This window comes from Balaenoptera musculus, chromosome 10 (genome assembly GCF_009873245.2).
Source record: "Balaenoptera musculus isolate JJ_BM4_2016_0621 chromosome 10, mBalMus1.pri.v3, whole genome shotgun sequence".
Classification (NCBI taxonomy): Eukaryota; Metazoa; Chordata; class Mammalia; order Artiodactyla; family Balaenopteridae; genus Balaenoptera; species Balaenoptera musculus.
In genome coordinates, this window is record NC_045794.1 from 98,883,580 (window position 1) to 98,900,702 (window position 17,123).

Sequence of the window (17,123 nt, forward strand, 5' to 3'; positions counted from 1 at the left end):
CAGGCTGGTCAAGTGGAAGGGCCGGGCCCGGAGGCCGAGGACAGCTCACCGTCAGCAGAGGGCTTTGGGGCTGCTCAGGGCTGAATGGAGTTCAGTTCTGCTCTTTCTTGTGACCTCAGGCAAGACGCACTCCCCTCCGCCTCACTTTCCTCCCGAGAATAAAAGCCCAACCATCTCAAAGGGCAGGCCTGGGATCGCCACAAAATAACACACGCAGTGCTTCGCCCAACGCCCGGCAAACGTGGGCGGCCATGCTCGCTGCTTCCGCTGGTTTTTTTTTTTTAATTTTTAAAATTTATTTATTTATTTATTTATTTATTTATTTTTGGCTGTGTTGGGTCTTTGTTTCTGTGCGAGGGCTTTCTCTAGTTGCGGCGAGTGGGGACCACTCTTCATCGCAGTGCACGGGCCTCTCACCGTCGCGGCCTCTCTTGTTGCAGAGCACGGGCTCCAGACGCGCAGGCTCAGTAGTTGTGGCTCACGGGCCTAGTTGCTCCGCAGCATGTGGGATCTTCCTGGACCAGGGCACGAACCCGTGTCCCCTGCATTGGCAGGCGGATTCTCAACCACTGCGCCACCAGGGAAGCCCCTGCTGGTTATTTTAATAGACATCTTTGCCTGAGTCAAGAGGTCGGGCAGACCTGGGTTGAGTCCCGGTTCCTGGCCCACGCCGTCTCTATGGTGGGTAATCAGAGGGCAGAGGCATGTGGCACCCGCTGTTGCCTGCAGGTCAAGCCAGCCCGCTGGGGAGGGAAGCCAGGTCTGAGACGTGGTCACGCACCTCGAGGAGGGCCCTCCACGGGACCCGGGCTCCTGACCAGCTGCTTCGGGCCCTGCAGGCGGAGCGGGGGCTCAGATTCAGGACGGCTAGGCTAGAGCCCTGCCATCTTCTGGCTGGATCTCAAGCAGCCACCTCACTTCTCTGGGCCAAGGTCCTCGGTCTGCAAAGTCGTGACAGCTGCACCAATCAGAGGGAACTGCCCACAAGAATCATCCCCGGAGACAGGGGACAAACAGGGAGGATCCTGTCCTCTCAGGAAGGCACTGCACTAACCTGTCCCCCATAAAGATGAATTAACCCCATCTCTGCTGCAGGGCACTCGTATTTGAAAGGGGTTGGGGGATCCCCAAGTAAGAAACTTGTGACCCCAACCCAAACCTGAGAGAGTGAGCCCGGGGTAAGAACAAGCCAGAGAGGGCGGGGCGCTCCAGGGGGTTCACTGACCCTGGGACTCTGTGAGCTCATATTCAGTTTGATTGTACTCTTGTTTCAACAGCTCTGTTACGGGAATGATTCCATAACAGAGCCTTCTAGTGTCCTGTCAATAAGTTACGTCCAGCCACGTTCTTGGCTGACTTATAAAATCAATTTTCCATGAAATCGTATCCTAAGCAACTTCTCTAGGTAACCTGGAGGAGAGAACGTGGTAGGGAAGGGGTGGAGGGGTGGGCTGAGCTGTCAGATGATCTGGTAGGGCTGGAGACAGAGACACGCCGTGTATCTGTTTGCTGGTGGCATGCTGCATTCAAGGCCCATTTCCTCAACTCCCCTGTCTCCACATCCTTTGCCATGGGACTCCCGGGTTCCTCCCACTGAAGAGCTGAGAATATCTCCCTATCCTGTGGCTTTGGATTCAGCCATATGACTGCTTTGGCCAAGGGAACGTTAGCAGGTTCAACGTGACCAAAGAATTAAAAAGTGCTTGCGTGATCTGCAAGCCTTCCTGTGTCTGTCGTGCTGCCTTGAGAGGAGCCCACGTGACTTCGCTCTGGTCCAAGGAGCAGAGATATCCGGGTCAGGCCACCAGAGCCAAGCCAGCCCAGATCAGCCAGCCCACAAGCAAAAGCCGAACAAATGCTCACAGTCCTGGAGGTTCCGTGGTTGTTTGTTACACAGTGATAGCTGACCAATTCAGTTCTGAATTTCTAGTTAATGAGAAATCAAAGGTACTGAGCTCAGAGTACAGAGAAGAGAAGGTGGCTTTTTGGCTGTCAGTGTTCCTTGACAATGGGCACTTTGCAAAGGGACTTTGTGACACTCCTCCTGTGGGTGTCCAAGGTGGCAGTCACCTGGCTGGGACAACAAGGTTTAGCAAGGTCCATTCCAGCTGTCAGATTAGAAACATGTTGGTAGATCAATCTAACTATTACGAAGGTTATAATTAGCTAATCAGACTGCATGATTCTTCTACTAAGTTTTGTTCTGAATACTTAGGGATTCAATTATACAGTTTTTCCCATGATTCCTTACAGGAGGAAAAAAAAAAATCCCAAAACTTCTTACAGAATAAGAATACAGCAGGTAGCAAAAACTCCTAATTAGAAATACTCAGTAATGAATTCCTCTACTTCCTTTTAAAGAACAGTATAATTACTTCTAAGAATTGAAAAATTGCTTCATTTGATCAAATATTTTGATTAGCAAAGAAATTAATTGCACTGTATCTTCATTTGTATTTACAGTGAATTAATGAATGCTAAAAATAACAACAGCAGCAAAACTGCCTGTCAAAAAAAAAGATAAAACATTAAAAAAATCCAGTTGAGAGCAAAGTGAAAGCTCTGTGTGCAAACGTGCTGCTACAGACGCCTCCCGCCGGATCAAGGAACCAACTTTTGCAACTCCCAGAGCCCAGCACGCACGAGGCCAAGGGTAGACGCTCGTCTGTCGGGAGGTCTGGAGGTCTTAGTGATCGACGAACTGGCCTCAGCAATCCAGTATCCTCTTTGCAGATTCAAAAGGGTGACACCAGAACTGCAGGCACAACCCAAGTTTCCCGGTGGCGTGACCGCTGCCCACACTGGGATCTCTGACCACGGAGGGATTCTTTCTAGGCAATGCATGAAGGCAAATCTGGAGATTCCAGGTTCCTTTTCCTTTGAAAAGGCTACAATCAAGTCAAGCTTCAAGTCAACTGAACCAAGTCTAACTGAGACCCAGTCCTGGTGGCCATCCTTCACTGTGTCTCCTTCACCCAGGCGCTGGGCTGGGGCGTTGCAGAAATTTCTCTAATCCTCCCATTGCCCTTCGAGGCAGCCATGGTTCTCTCTATTTCTAGACAAAGTAAGTGGGTCAGGACCCGGCCACATTCCCCAGGCTACTCCCCTGTGAGCTGATGACTTCAGAGCTGTGCTCTCCCATCCTTCCGTGATCCCAGCCCCACCACATGCACAAGTACAGAGCCCACCCAAGAGAGGAATGTGCGAATTCATCAGCACTGACTGAGGGCCAACCGTGTGCCAGGCTCCATCCCAGGCAAGGGGAATAGAGCAGTGAACGGCAGAGACAAACCCCTGCCTTGGAGAAGCTGATGCTTTGAGATGCCCATGGAGGCAAGAACGGGGGAGACCCACCCTAACAGCCCTGCCCCTTGGCCTCCCTCCCAGATCCTCTGCCCCCGGCCTCTCGCCCCACCTTGACCCATGCTCTAGCCATGCCCAAAGTACACGTTTCCCATCTTGGGTCTCTGCATATGGGGATCCCTATGCCCGGGAAGCCTGGTCTCCCAATGTCCAGACACGGTGTAAGCTCATCAGAGAGCTGATTATGCCACCTCTGCCCCTGACCGTGCAGACTTAGGTCCTCCCCCTTCGGCTCTCCGAGCTGACTTCCACCACACAGCTCGACATTCACAAAGGATCCATCCGACACCTCTGCAAACACCCAACGCACAAATCCTTTGGTAGCACGAAATTGCCATAAAATGCTGAGAAGTAGAGGAAACGTTTAAGCTACCCCTTCAACCCTTTAATGATTCAATAAGCTCATGGCTGAATTCATTTATGAAACTATTAGATGAATTCTTCCACCCAAATAAATTACACACCATATAATCACATCATTACTAAATATTATACAATAACCACGCACTCACTGAAGTAGGATAGAATGAAAAAAAGAATAATGCAAACATTTGGTGTTTGCTATGTTCGGTACCACGCAAAGCTCTTTCTGCATTAACTCGCTTAATCCAAATGACAATCCTGTGGGGTGGAAACTCAACACGGCTCCCACTGACAGTAGGAAGCTGAGAGCAGGGGCCTGGTCCTGGTCTGAATTCTAATCCCAGCTCTTGCACTTCTAGCTGTGTGACCGGGAACAGATGCTGTCACCTCTCTGTTCCTCAGTTTCCTCATCCTTAAAAGGGGTCTTAGGAGGGTTAGCTGAGTCAATTTAGGTAAAGTGCCTGGAACAGGGCCTGGCTCACAGCACGTGCCCAATGCGTATTAGCCACTGTTTGGATGTTGGTGTCTGACTGTGGGTGACAAGAAGATGACAATAACTGTCTGGGCAAAATCACTAGGCAGGCCAGGGTCTGGCACACACTGTCACACATGTGCTGAATGTGCGAAGGTAACATTCTCCCAGTCAAATGGGGCAGCTAAAGCCAGAACGTGAGAGCTCACCTCCAAGCTAGACATGTAGGTATGTGGTAACAGTTAAGAAACTGGTGCCGTCTGCAGCCTGGACTTGCTCTGCGAGGCTTGTTTGGAACAATGACTTCTTGGATTGACTCCTGGCTTCCTGATATGGTCATGACCTTGTAGAATCAATGGTACAGCTCAACTCTGATGTTTAATTGATCCAAACATTGGCAATTGAATTAGACTGCAAATCAGACTGCCATGGCCCTGGAGGGGGTCTGTGGGGATAGTGGGCTGTGCCACAGTCCGCTTATTTTGAACATGTAGAGAGCCTATACATGAATACCCTCGTGTATTCCCACTGAGGGTAGGAATCAAGAGAGAACGCCAGCCCAGATTCGGGGGGAGTGCTGGCGAAAGCGTTTGGAGAATGCGAGAGTGAGTGACAAATACAAGGTGGGACATCGGAGGAGCTATACAGCGTTCCCCAGAGACGGGCTGAGGGCCTGGCCCTGCTGGCGCTGTACAGGGGTCAGGTGGAAGCGAGCCTGACACGGCCCCCTTTGCTTTTCTGCAAGAGGCGTGGAAACCAGGTGGCCGAGCCCTGTCCTAATTCTGGCAGGGGCCCCTCTGGCAGCTGCTAGAGCAGTAGGTGCCCGGTCCCTTGACTGTCCACACCCCTGGAAGCTGGGGAAGGCGGGGGAACTTCTACTCCTTCTGACTGGAGGCTCCAGATCAAGATGGGGCCCAGGATGCATGGGTGCTTCGACGCACTCAGATTTGGGAGAACCGTGTTAACCTTACGAGAACGGCAACGCGTCACGCCGGCTGTGGTCAGGTGACTTGAGCAGGTTGGCCCCTAACTGCTCCTCTGCTGTGATGATGTCATTTTCATACAAGGCAGTGGTTGACAACAGTCCTTCTCCTTTAGCTCAGGCACGGTGGGCCCAGCAGCCCCTCACCCTGCACTGTCACCAAGGCCACCGCAAGTGTCCAAGCGGCCTGTGTTATCCCTCCCAACCTGCCATATACTCAACCGTCTCCAGGACAACAGGTAGTAATTATCCCATCGGCAAGTGGAAAGTGAGTGAAATTTAGGGGAAACATTCAAAAATCACCGAAATTGTATCAAGAGGACTTAGCCTTTCTCACCATCAGGGGCAAGAGTAAATAACAGGAATGACATATCTTAATAATTTCCTTAATTTATTTCCAATAATCTTCGAGCCTTTTCCTGAAAAGGAAATGTCCCCATTCTTTATAATACTCATTAAAAATACATGGACACCATTATATTTACAATAAAAAGAAAGATAAATCAAAGTAACACTGTTGGCAACTAATATAAATATGATGTTCTTAAAAGATTACAAACATTTTGATATGCTTTACGGTCTCTTGTTCAGTTGAAAAACTACAATCTTAGATTCTCTCTTGGAGAAAAATCATCTTCAAGTTACTCAACATCTCACTGGATGACTTTAAAGACAATATATTATAAACACAAGGTAAGGACAGATCTCATTGGCTCTCTGTTAGCTAGAATGTGACAAAATAATTACTCTGCATTGAATAAGGATGTGTTTTGTTAAAAAATTCCATTATTTCCATGATAATAAAGTAGAAAGATTTTATATGGGTTTCTACCGTGTCTTTTAAAAATTCTATTTCTGCTCTGAGCATTATTTTATATTCACGGAAGATACTGAAATTGCACTTTAAGACTTAGAAGAAATGTTAAACAGGAATGATTTCTAAAAACAAGTAGTGATACTCTATATAGTTTGCACGTAGCATTTTGAATGTAAAATGTTTTTCCCAGAAGTGAAAAACAGGTATTTGTTGAGGGCAGACATTCAGGTAACGTTTTCACCTCGTTTGTGAGAATCTTATGCAAAAGGTGTTAGTGCTGACGTCCAGAGCTTGTCTTGTTTTTCCTTTTTTACTTTTCAACCAAGGCTCTGGTAGCATTTCACTTTTAATACCTCGTTCCTCTTCTTTTGTGCCACCTGAGCTACTGTTTCTTGTCCTGACTCAGGTGTGATGCTCCCGGTGGCACCAGGCACGTCCTTTGCTCCTGTCTGCGAAGCCTGACGGAGCCTCACTGTCTGCAGCTCCCCGGCCTCTGGGGAGGGGACGAGCTCGGAGTCCCAAGAGTGGCGTGCGGCCCACGCGCTGAGCCGACGGTGGGCGGTTGATCTGCGCCAGCCCGTGACCCCCACTTTGAGAAACGCTTCAGTGGGGCAGCGGAAAGAGCAAGGAGCCAAAAAGCCAGGGCCAAGCCACAGGCCAGGGCCGATCCGCACGCCAGGATCTGAAAGTAACGTGGCACCTGTTCTGAAAGCAGCTGAGACGCTTTTCCCCTGTTGTGGGTGATGGACACACGAGGCACAGAGCGATACGGGTTTTGGGGGGCAGGTTCAGCGGTGCACCCCGACTGAGAACTGCATCGTGGGCAGGTGTGTAAAATCGTCATCTTTACCCTCTGTGTGCTTTCCACCTCCTCAAGGCCTTACAGGACTCCTTAGCTACCTTTCCAGCTGTCCCTTTTCCAAGAACAGATTCGGTTTGGCTGGGGATTATTCACAGCGAACTTCCTTTGCGAGAAGAGGCCCCGACTGCCTTAATTACATTTTGGTAATCTCCTTTTAATTCCTTGCCGCCCATGCATCCCCTAGAGGAAGAGATGGCTGACGAATTTAATGAGCTCGAGGAGGATGCATTAACTCTTCCTATTGTTTGTTACCTCTTTTCCTTCTATTAAGAACATCAGCCCAGGATTACACTTCCGAAACCATCACTGTGTACACGGTCACGGTCACGGTCACGGCTCTCACACAGCCACTTTGCCATCCCAGCCGCCCTTGAGGAAGCTGACCCATGTCCCCGCTCAGAAGTCTTAATGAGTCTCCTTTTGCTCAGAGAAAGGGACCTGAACTCCAGAGCGAGGGACGCAGGGCCCTGGTGGTCTGCCCCTGCGCCCCTCCTCCCTCATCAAAACAACGGGACAAAAGTGTGGTGGTCGCCCCACACTGAGGCTTCACACACCACGTCCTTTCAAGCTGGAGGTCCCAACCTCAACTTGTCCTTCCGGTAAAAGCACCTCTGCTCAAGCACTGGCTTCTCAGCAGGACTTCCCACCTCCCAGGCCGGTGTGGGGCTGATGTGATATAGTCCCAAGCACCCACTGCGCATGGACAGGGAAGGCGGGGGCTGGGGGCAGTGGGCCAGGCTGTGCCGTCTCTGAGTCCCCCCTGTCCCGCCAGCCTCCATGCCCCCTCCTGTCTCGAAACACATCTCCCACCGTCACTCACGTTGCAATTAATCCTAGAACCTCCTGGCAAGAACGTTCAGCAAAGTGCTTCCAGAAGTGAAGGGGACTTTGCGAAGAAATCAGGTAGGACGAGTGTCAGGGGAAGCGAGTGGCAACGTTTGAAGCTTTGGAGACGATCGCCCCCGGTTTCGGGAACTCAAGGGTCGGCAGAGGTGCTCAGAGTGACCCGTGAGTGGGGCCGAGCCGCGTCCTCCGCCTGTAGGCTGCGCGACCTCTGCACACAGCCCGGAAGGACTCAGCGTGGCCAGTGGAGTCCTCCAGTGGGAGCCGCTGGAAGGCTTTGGGCACGTACTTATAGGTGCTTGGCAAGGACACTCTACAGTAATTCGAACTCGGAACACAGGAAGTCGCTTCAAGACCAACGACGGGGCATCGGCGAAGCCAATGACGCTGATTGCTGACCCAGGACACCTGTCCTCCCGCTCCCGTCCCCATTCAAAGCCCCAAAGCCTGGGCCACTCCTGACTCATTCTCTCACCTTCCACTTTCCAAATGTATCCAGAACTGAGCCACGCCAGCAGCATCCGTCCCCAGGGTGCGCCAGCCTCCCTACTGGCCCTTGGCGCCCCCGGGCCCCCTCCCTGAGTCTTCCCCACCCGGTGTCCCCCGTGACTTCTCTAAAATGTAAGTTGGCCATGGTCACGACGCTCCTCTCCCCACACCTTCCCTGGGTCTCCATGTTATTCAGAGTCAAAGTGCTACAGGGCCGCCCCCCTCATCCGTCCCTGAGCACTTCCTACTCCCCCTGCCCCCCACCCGCCCCGCCCACCCAGACAACCACACCTCAAGCCCCGAGGGCTCCCTCCTGCTGGGTCCCTGCAGGGCGGTGCTCCAACAGCCCCTCCCTAGAGGTCACTGAGTCCCCCCCTGCCCTCCGCTGGGTCTCGGCCCAGATGTCCCCTTCTCACCGGGCTACCCTTCTGTCCGGGTTTATTTTATCCCACAGCACATACTGGCTTCTGACATCTGGTACATATTCTCATTTCTCGTTTGTCTCCCTTGCTAGAACGCAGGCCCCTGGCTCACTGCTGACCTCAGGGCCCACTCGGTGCTGGGTACACAGCGGGCCCACAGGAAACGCTGGCTGATGGAGAGGGTGACTGGGATGGTACACACCCACCCCACTTTGTCTCTAAAGCAAAGTGATTTGCTTTAGAGACAAATCACTGACGTGGAAATGCCAGCGATATCACGGGAAGTGAAAAGGCAGCTCCAGAGGGACATGCAGGGGTCCCAGAGGAGGAGCTGGGCAGCTGGGGTGGGAAAGCCGAGCCCTCTCTCCTATCCGGGGGTGGTTAGGGAATGGAGGGGAGGGGAGGCGCTGAGAGCCGGGAAGGTGCAGCTGGAGGAACGACAGGGGGTTACAGTGGCTGCCTCTGGGGAGCAGGACGGCGGGGAACAGTTGATCAAGTGACCTCTGCCTTTAAATCTTCTGCAACAATTCAATTTCATTTCTATGTGGGCATATATTACTTTGATACAAATAATAAACGTTTGTTTAAAAAAGAGACTTGGGACTTCCCTGGTGGCGCAGTGGTTAAGAATCCGCCTGCCAGTGCAGGGGACACGGGGTCGAGCCCTGGTCGGGGAAGATCCCACAGGCTGCGCAGCAATTAAACCCATGCGCCGCAACTACTGAGCCTGCGCTCTAGAGCCCGTGCACCACAACTGCTGAGCCTGCGTGCTGCCAGTAGAGACTGCAAGTAGCTCACAACTACTGAAGCCCGCGCTCCGCAACAAGAGAAGCCACCGCAGTGAGAAGCCCGCGCACCGCAACGAAGAGGAGCCCCCGCTCGCCGCAACTAGAGAAAGCCCGCGTACAACAACGAAGACCCAACACAGCCAAAACATTAATTAATTAATTAATTAAATTAATTAAATTAATAGAAATAATAAAATAAAATTTAAAAGTTCAAACAAAAATAAATGAAAAAATATAAAAGAGTCTTTTAAGAGTTGCGAAAATCCCCAACCACCCCCTAATTCAGCAGCATATACTCTCTGTCCTTGACCTCACCCCCAAAGGATATTTGTATAAAAAAGAGGATTAGAGATAAATATACCAACATGTTAACACTGTTTGTCCCTAGAGGTGAGTTTAATTCTCTCCTTCAAAATGATTGGTATATTCCAAATCATGTAAAATGGACACAGACGACTTCTACAAATATTAGCTTAAACCATATGAAATTGTCAATATTCAATCATTTAGGACTCTAAAAATGGTTATTTCATATGATCCAACCTAATAGAAAAAATTATTTTTTAAAAATGGGGCTGCTTTCAAGATCAATAAAAGTATTCCTGTCCTTTGAGCCCAGTTATTTTATTTCTTGGATTCTTTCTTCAGGAAGAAGGTCCAAAATGTGTACATAGACTTGCATACAAAGTGTTCATGGCCCAGTAAATTACAGTGGTGAAAGCTGGAAAAAAACCTAAATGCTTAAAAATAAGGAGTTGATGGAATGTTATGCAGACATTTTAACTCAGGTTTGGAAGAACTTGAAGTGACTTGGTGGAATTTAATGTTAAAGGAAAAACAGCAAGATACATGATTATACCTACAATGTTATCTCCACTACGTAAAAACATGCATTACATCTGTACACTCACGTTCACGGCGGCATTATTCACAGTACTGTAGCTAAAATGTGGAAGCAACCCAAGCGTTCACTGGATAGGATAGATATAGATCTACCCATAGATCAATGGATAAACAAACTATGGTCTATCCATACAATGGACTATTATGAGACTTAAAAAGGAAGGAAGTTCCGACCGTGCTACAAGAGGATAAACCCTGAAGACATTACGCTCAGTAAAATAAGCCAGACGCAAAAGGACAAATACTGTAGATTTCACTCATCTGAGGCACCTGGAGTCGTCAAATTCCTAGAGAAAGTAGAACGGTGGGTGCCAGGGGCTGGGGGAGGAGGGGTTGGGGAGTTAGTGTTTGATGGGGACAGAGTTTCAGTTCTGCAAAACGAAGAGAGTTCTGGGGGTGGAGGGTGGTGATGATTACACTGCCACGTGAATGGACTTAATGCCACCGAGCTGTGCATTAACTTAAAAAGGGTTAAGATGGCAAACTTTATGGTATGTGTATCTTACCGCAGTGAAAGAATTGGGGGTAAATGCATTAAAAAAAGACGAAGAAGCTCTCCGAGGCAGTGTGGCCTGTGGGAAGAAGACAGCTCTGAAGCTGAACTGCCTGGCGTCCACTCCAGCTGCGGGGACGGGTACCTGACTTCGGGGCCCACCTGCTCCACCTGACCGCCTCCCTCATCCGGGCAACACCCAGGTGAGCAAATGCGGGGGGAGGGCCCAGAGCTCAGCAGGTCTCACTAAACCGTACGGAGGTTGCTCCTGTCATTATACCGTCATCACAGGGTTAAACGACTAGCTTCTTTTTTTTACACTTTCCTGTATTTTCCAAATTTTTCACAATATGTATTTCTTTTAAAATCAGAAAAAAAAGTATAATTCACATAAAAATAGTGAGAGTCACCACAGACAAAGAGAAAAAAGACAAGTCACAGACCAGGAGGAGACATGTGCAACGCCCACACCAACACAGGAGTGGAATCCTCTCAGGCAGTTCTCAGAGAGGGAGCCTGGATGGCTGATAACATTTGAAAGCCTTGGCAGAAATTAAACTCCCGATAACACCAAGGGCTCCGGGATGTGGCGCGTCAGGAGCTCTCCCGCACGGCTGGCGGGAGCGTGCGCTGACCGGTGCAGCCACCGTGGCGGTGTCTGTGGAGTTGAACTTGTGCCCCCGCCCCCTCCCGCAGCCGTTCCACGCAGAGTGACCCCGAGTGTGCAAAGGACACAGTCACAGAAGGCTGACCGTGCCCTGCTCGTAACGGAGAAAACCGCAAACCGCCTGTATGCCATTAGCAGGAGGACGACGACGGAACGGGGTTTGTTCATTCCATAGAGTATATTCATTTATCATTTAATTGGCTAATTTTATGGCAGCTTGAGCGAGTGAACTAAAGCCAATGTAACAACATGGATCAATCTTAAATTCATGATATTAAGCAAGGAAAACACAAGTGCCGAAGACAGAATTTGATACAATATCATATATATAAAGTTTTAAAACAGGCAACAAAATAGTATATTTTGTTAGGAATGTCCATCTAAATGGCAGGGATAAAAATACTCACACACCCCAGAGGAGATGGCACAGCCTTCAGAGACCTGGAGTCGGGAGCCAGGCTTCTGGGGCCACAAACCAGCTCTACCGCCCACCTTCGGGGTGACTGTGGGCAATGTCTTGATGTCTGTGCCCCAGTGTCCTCATCTATAAAATGGGATATTACTAGCATGTACCTCGTAGTGATAGCAAAAGAATTACACCAGTTAATATCTATATAGGACTAAGAATGGTGCCTTGCCCTCAGAAAGCACTATACTGAGTTTGCTGCTGTTATTATTACTACAGTTGAGTCTCAGACCTTAAAAACGCTCATGCCATTTGCTCTAGCAATCTCATTTCCAAGAATGTATGCCAGATAAGCGATCAAGGATTTACGAACTTGGGTGTTCACTATATACAAAAGTGTGCAATTGGAAATGACCTCAGCGTCCAGCTACAGGAGGACAGTTAAATACATTTCAGCACAAGCCTGTTGTGATTTAGCTGTTGCACTATTTTTGGATTCTTCATATTTGTTTTCATCTCCCTTTCCATGGCAGCAGGGACGCCTGTGTGTCCATTCTCACTCAGCACAGAATGGTGACCAAAGAAATCCAAGTTGGCTGAAACTAGATTGTAATTGTCGCTAATGATGTAGGTCCATTTACATTTAGAAATGGAGAAACAGCCTAAGAAGGAACAGCTCGTGCTGCCAGAGAAGTGGTCCCGGGAAGGAACGAGAGCCCTGTGGTCAGCCACCCACCCTCCTCCAGGAAGCCCTCTTAGACTTCCCCCAGGACCCTACTAACTCCACGATTACCCCTACCTCAGGCTTGGCTGATACATTGCCCAGGGCCTGACACATAGTGGGTCCTTAACAAATGTCTCCTCCCAAGTGGGTCCCAATTCCCTCATTGCTGGTTCAGGGCCTGACGTGTAGTGGCCTCACTTCTCTCGACACTAGGTCATCTTCAGGGATCTAAGATTCTTAGAACTCGTTAAAACAACCAGACAAAAGCAGGCTCTCCTAAACTTCTTTGAAAATAAACAAAATAATAGAATAGAATAGAATAACTTTCTAATGAATTAAAGGATACGTATTTACCTTCTAACACTACGTAGAATTTATATCAATTTTTCATTTAGAATGAGCTAATTAACTGAGGTGATTGCCAATTTACCTGATGTGGTTTTAATCAATTATCTATTTTGCAAACACTAATTTTAGCCCTTTTTCAAAAAGAAATGCTTCTGTGCTGCAGACATTCTTACCTCCTCAAGGTAACTGTTGAAGTTCTGGAGAAAATATTTCCAATTTATATAGGGGGTGAGATGAATTCTTAGTTTTCTCAAAAAATAATGATACTGGGTATCTGTTAGTTTGTAACAGAAATCCTTAAGAACTTGTCCAAAATCCGAAGCCTTTACAAACCCAGTGTCCTCTTTATCCAGTGCAGAAAATGCCTACAATTAAAAAAAAAAAGGCAGATGTTACTGTCAAGTGAATATTTCAAAAATATTTTTCTTAAGTATTGCTTTTCTGAATGCAAATGCAATCAAATGAACGTGACTCCCCTGTAGATTCTAAATGACTAAATAAATGCACGAGGACTGAAGACAGGCAGGTAGGCTGTGCACCCCGTCTAAGAGTTGATGTGTTGTTGAGGAAACTCGCCTTAGTCCCTCCTCTTCGGATACGAAGATGAAGAGGAGCCCCGGTCCTCACCGGTCCCGAGGAGGCTCCGAGGGATGAAGGAACTTGCCCGAAGTCTCTGCATCATTAGATTCTAGCTCCCTAATGAATCACCTGTGACTGAGAAGCTCAGGCGCTACCCCACTGCATCCAGGTGTGGGGCAGGGGTCTCACGATAGGAGTCTCACGTGGGAAGTGGCCAGGAGGAGGAGAAGGGACCACCCCATCCCACCCACACCCCAGGGCTTGAACACTGAGGCTCTGTCCTTTACGGTGGGGAGACCCCCCTGCCCGCGCCTGTGCGGAGGGGCTGGGGCAGACGGCGCCAGCCCAGCAGTAAAGCAGTCAAACCGAAGTGCAAACATTTGCTATAAAAAGAAAGCACATTTTTTCCCATCTGTTGAAACAAAATCATTCATTTCTATTGCACTAGAAAACCCGTATCAAGGGGTAAGTTAAGATCTTAGTTTTTTTAAGTAAGAATTTAACGTGCTTGCAGACCCAAACCCAAATTCCCTTGCGGTTAATTCTCACTCAGGACTAACTGGGCACACCCTGTCCGTCCACAAGGTGTTATACAGGTAACCAAATTAACCTTAATACTGTGTGGCTTCAAGCTTTCATTTAGCCTGTGTAGATACGACACAGCCAGGTACAGTGGAAAACCTCTGGCTCCACAGCCAGGTGGTAGACTCTGAACTTTGGCTGTGTTGCCCACCATAAACCCTTAACCTCTCTGAGCTTAACTTCATCGGTATAAAAAGAGGGACATCAGAACTCGTGTTGGTCTAAGTTTTACTATGGCAACCTGAAGACGCACCTGTCCAGGTACCCGGTGCACAGTGGATCTCGGCATATGTTCAGGAGAATGGCGGTCAACATGAAGGGAGCTGACCGAGCATTCTGTTCTGAGGGCGTTAGAAGGTGCTGCGGTGCCGCAAGGCTCAGTGGACCTAATGGCTGAGCTGGGGTCCGGCTCGCTGTGGCCACGGGACCTGCACTTCCCTGGGGCTGTGTGGCTTCCCCGTGTGTCAATCCAGCCTGACAAGTCACGGGGTGTGTGGGAGAATCAAATATGCCAAGGCTTAGGGATCTATGAAACTCTACATAAATATAAGGTATTGCTGTGTCATTTCAGAAACAAGACGCTGCATTGAGACGTGTCTCCAGTGACACGGGAGCTGCATCATGTGTCCGGTACCCTTTCTGACAGCTATCCTCAGACATCGTCATTCCCTCCTCGCCTCGCTGCCCCAAACGCCCTCCCCGTCCAGGCCGTCTGCCCGTCTCTTGGCCAGAGAATCTCACTCTCTTGCTTTAAACCTCGTCTCCTAAGGAGTATTTCTCAAAAGTGAGAACCGTGGTTCCTCCCACAGGTTCCATGGACCTCAGTTTGAGAAACATCCCGATAGATGTGACGTGGTGCCACTCTAAGCTGCAACAGGGCAGAGCCATCCTGCAAATGGATTTATGTGGCCTGCACAGTGCTTTTGACGAATCTGAAGTATGTGCTGACATTTAGAAGTCAGGAGGTTTCATAGCTTCTCGTGAAAAATACAAAGATCTAGCAGAGCTGGGACCATTTTTCAGCTCAGCAACAGTCGGCAGGGGCTGAGGAGAAGCTGCTCTGGACAGGGCTGTGCCTCTGGCTTGCTGTGGCCACGTCCCGGACCCTTCATCACTTTTTCACTCCTGGTCCCTGGGCACATCCGAGTTTGCAGTCCTCACGCGGTGACCACTGGGCCAGGGCAATCTGGTGTCGAAAGGGGTACAGATGGTCTTTCTAGATGACCCGCAATGTGTTCATACTAATTTTTCTTTGATCTTTAGATAGTCATTAAAATAAAGACACAAGTATGCTAAATCCTCACAGAGAATTCCTGCATGCGAACAATGTCTGCTGTCGGGGAGGAAGGCCACGCTCGCCGGCATTCCAGAACGTTCACAAGCTGGCTGGGCTGCCCTGCCTTTCTCCTTGTCTCCCACTGAAGCTTGGACTCCAGGGCCCAGCTTGCCTCCCGGTGCTGAGAGGACGCAGGCCTTCAGCGAGGTGGGCCTCGGCGTCGGGTGGGGCTGAGGGGCTGACCGCCTGTGGCAGACACAGAGGCAGCCCTGCTCTGACTGTGCTGTCTGGAGAGCACGCGCCCAGCATCACCCGGGAGGCCCTGCGTTCACCGTCTCATTCGGCTGCAAGGCCTGCCCTCTGCACACAGCATCTCTCTTCCCGCGGCTCCTGCAGGGGGAACTCACGTGGGGACCCGCGAGGGGGGCCAGCACCTGGCGGGGAGCACGGCCCGAGCACTGTCTTCCGAGGATGAGCCCCACAGCGCCGTCCCCACATACACCGGGTCTCGGCACGCCCCCCCGGGGTCACACAGACATCAGCCTAAATGTCAGTGTACTCGGGGGGCCCCCTTCTTACACCCCCTGCCCTGGGCTCCCGGTCACGCTGAGGCTTTGTGCCACCACCCAGCCCCGGCCAACATCTTCAAGGCCACCTGGCGTCACTCATTCCCCACTGGCCCGGGCTCCCCTGAGGCCCTTGTCCTCTGCCCTCTGCCCAGAACCCCTGCCCTCACTGCAGACCCAGCCTTTGCTAAACACCGAGCACGTTCGTCTCACAGAACACGTGCTGGGCACGCTCACGGTAGCTTTGTACAGAGCAAAAACGGATACACATTTGCTCCAGTGAACACTCTGTTCTCGACCAGCCACCGAGTTCTGATGCCCCAAGGAGAGTGGCGAGAGGTGGAGGGGCCCAGGATGGGGAGCAGGGCTGAGAGCTGGTTGTAGGAGTTGGCGTGAGCCCCAGAACTTCAGTTTCCACAGGAAAAGCACGTGCTTTTTCTCATACCGCTGACAAAGCCGGACTGGAGGAGGCAACGACCTCCTGGATGTTCTTCAGAAGCTCCTCTGGACTTAGGGTCGCAAAACTGATCGGCACGCTCTCCTCTTTCTCTTGTGGCTGAGGTCTTGTCGGCTCGCTATTCTCCACTGCTCTCAAGAAGTCAAGGTAACTGATGGAATTACCATGCCAGCCGATTCCCCAACTTGTCCCAAAAGAAAGAAAACAATATATTAATTTAAAAAACCATCACTTATTCATTCAACAAACACTTGCTGAGCACCGAACAGTGTGGAGAACATGAATAATGTTGAGACACGGCTCCCCGGCCTGTAGGTGCACACACACCGGTCAGCTATGCTATTAGACGAGCACCCACGAAGACTGCAGTCTAAGGGCACAGGGGAAGGGCTATGACAGGAGAGAAAGCGGGGCCACTGCCGGCTGGGGGGCCTCAGGCTGTCCTGCCCTGAAGTTCTGAGACTTGAAGGCTGGACAGTGGGCTCACGGGTTTGAAGAGCAGAGAATGGAGGAGGAGGCCTGGCTGAGGAATCTGGCCCTGTGGCGGGGGCCGATGAAGGTGCTTCGGCAGGGACGCGACATGTGCAGAGTCGGATCCTGGGGAGATGCATGTGATGGTGATGGCAGAGCTGGTCTAGGGGCAGGACTTCGGGGTGGTGGCGGGGGGGGGTAGGGGTGTGGTCATCGGGACCTTAGCTAACGAGGGCCTGCACCGCGAAAT

At 50.3% G+C, this 17,123-nt stretch overlaps 1 protein-coding gene across 1 annotated transcript in view; it reads right to left on the minus strand.

Moving 5' to 3' along the window:
* EFCAB6 (EF-hand calcium binding domain 6) overlaps positions 1 to 17,123 on the minus strand; it is a 256,527-nt gene that overhangs the window by 26,218 nt on the left and 213,186 nt on the right. The window contains exons 25-26 of the mRNA XM_036864665.1: positions 16,391 to 16,586; positions 13,116 to 13,307 (exon numbers count right to left, since the gene is read on the minus strand). Coding sequence (XP_036720560.1) covers positions 13,116 to 13,307; positions 16,391 to 16,586 — 388 coding nt within the window. The remainder of the gene's footprint in view (positions 1 to 13,115; positions 13,308 to 16,390; positions 16,587 to 17,123) is intronic.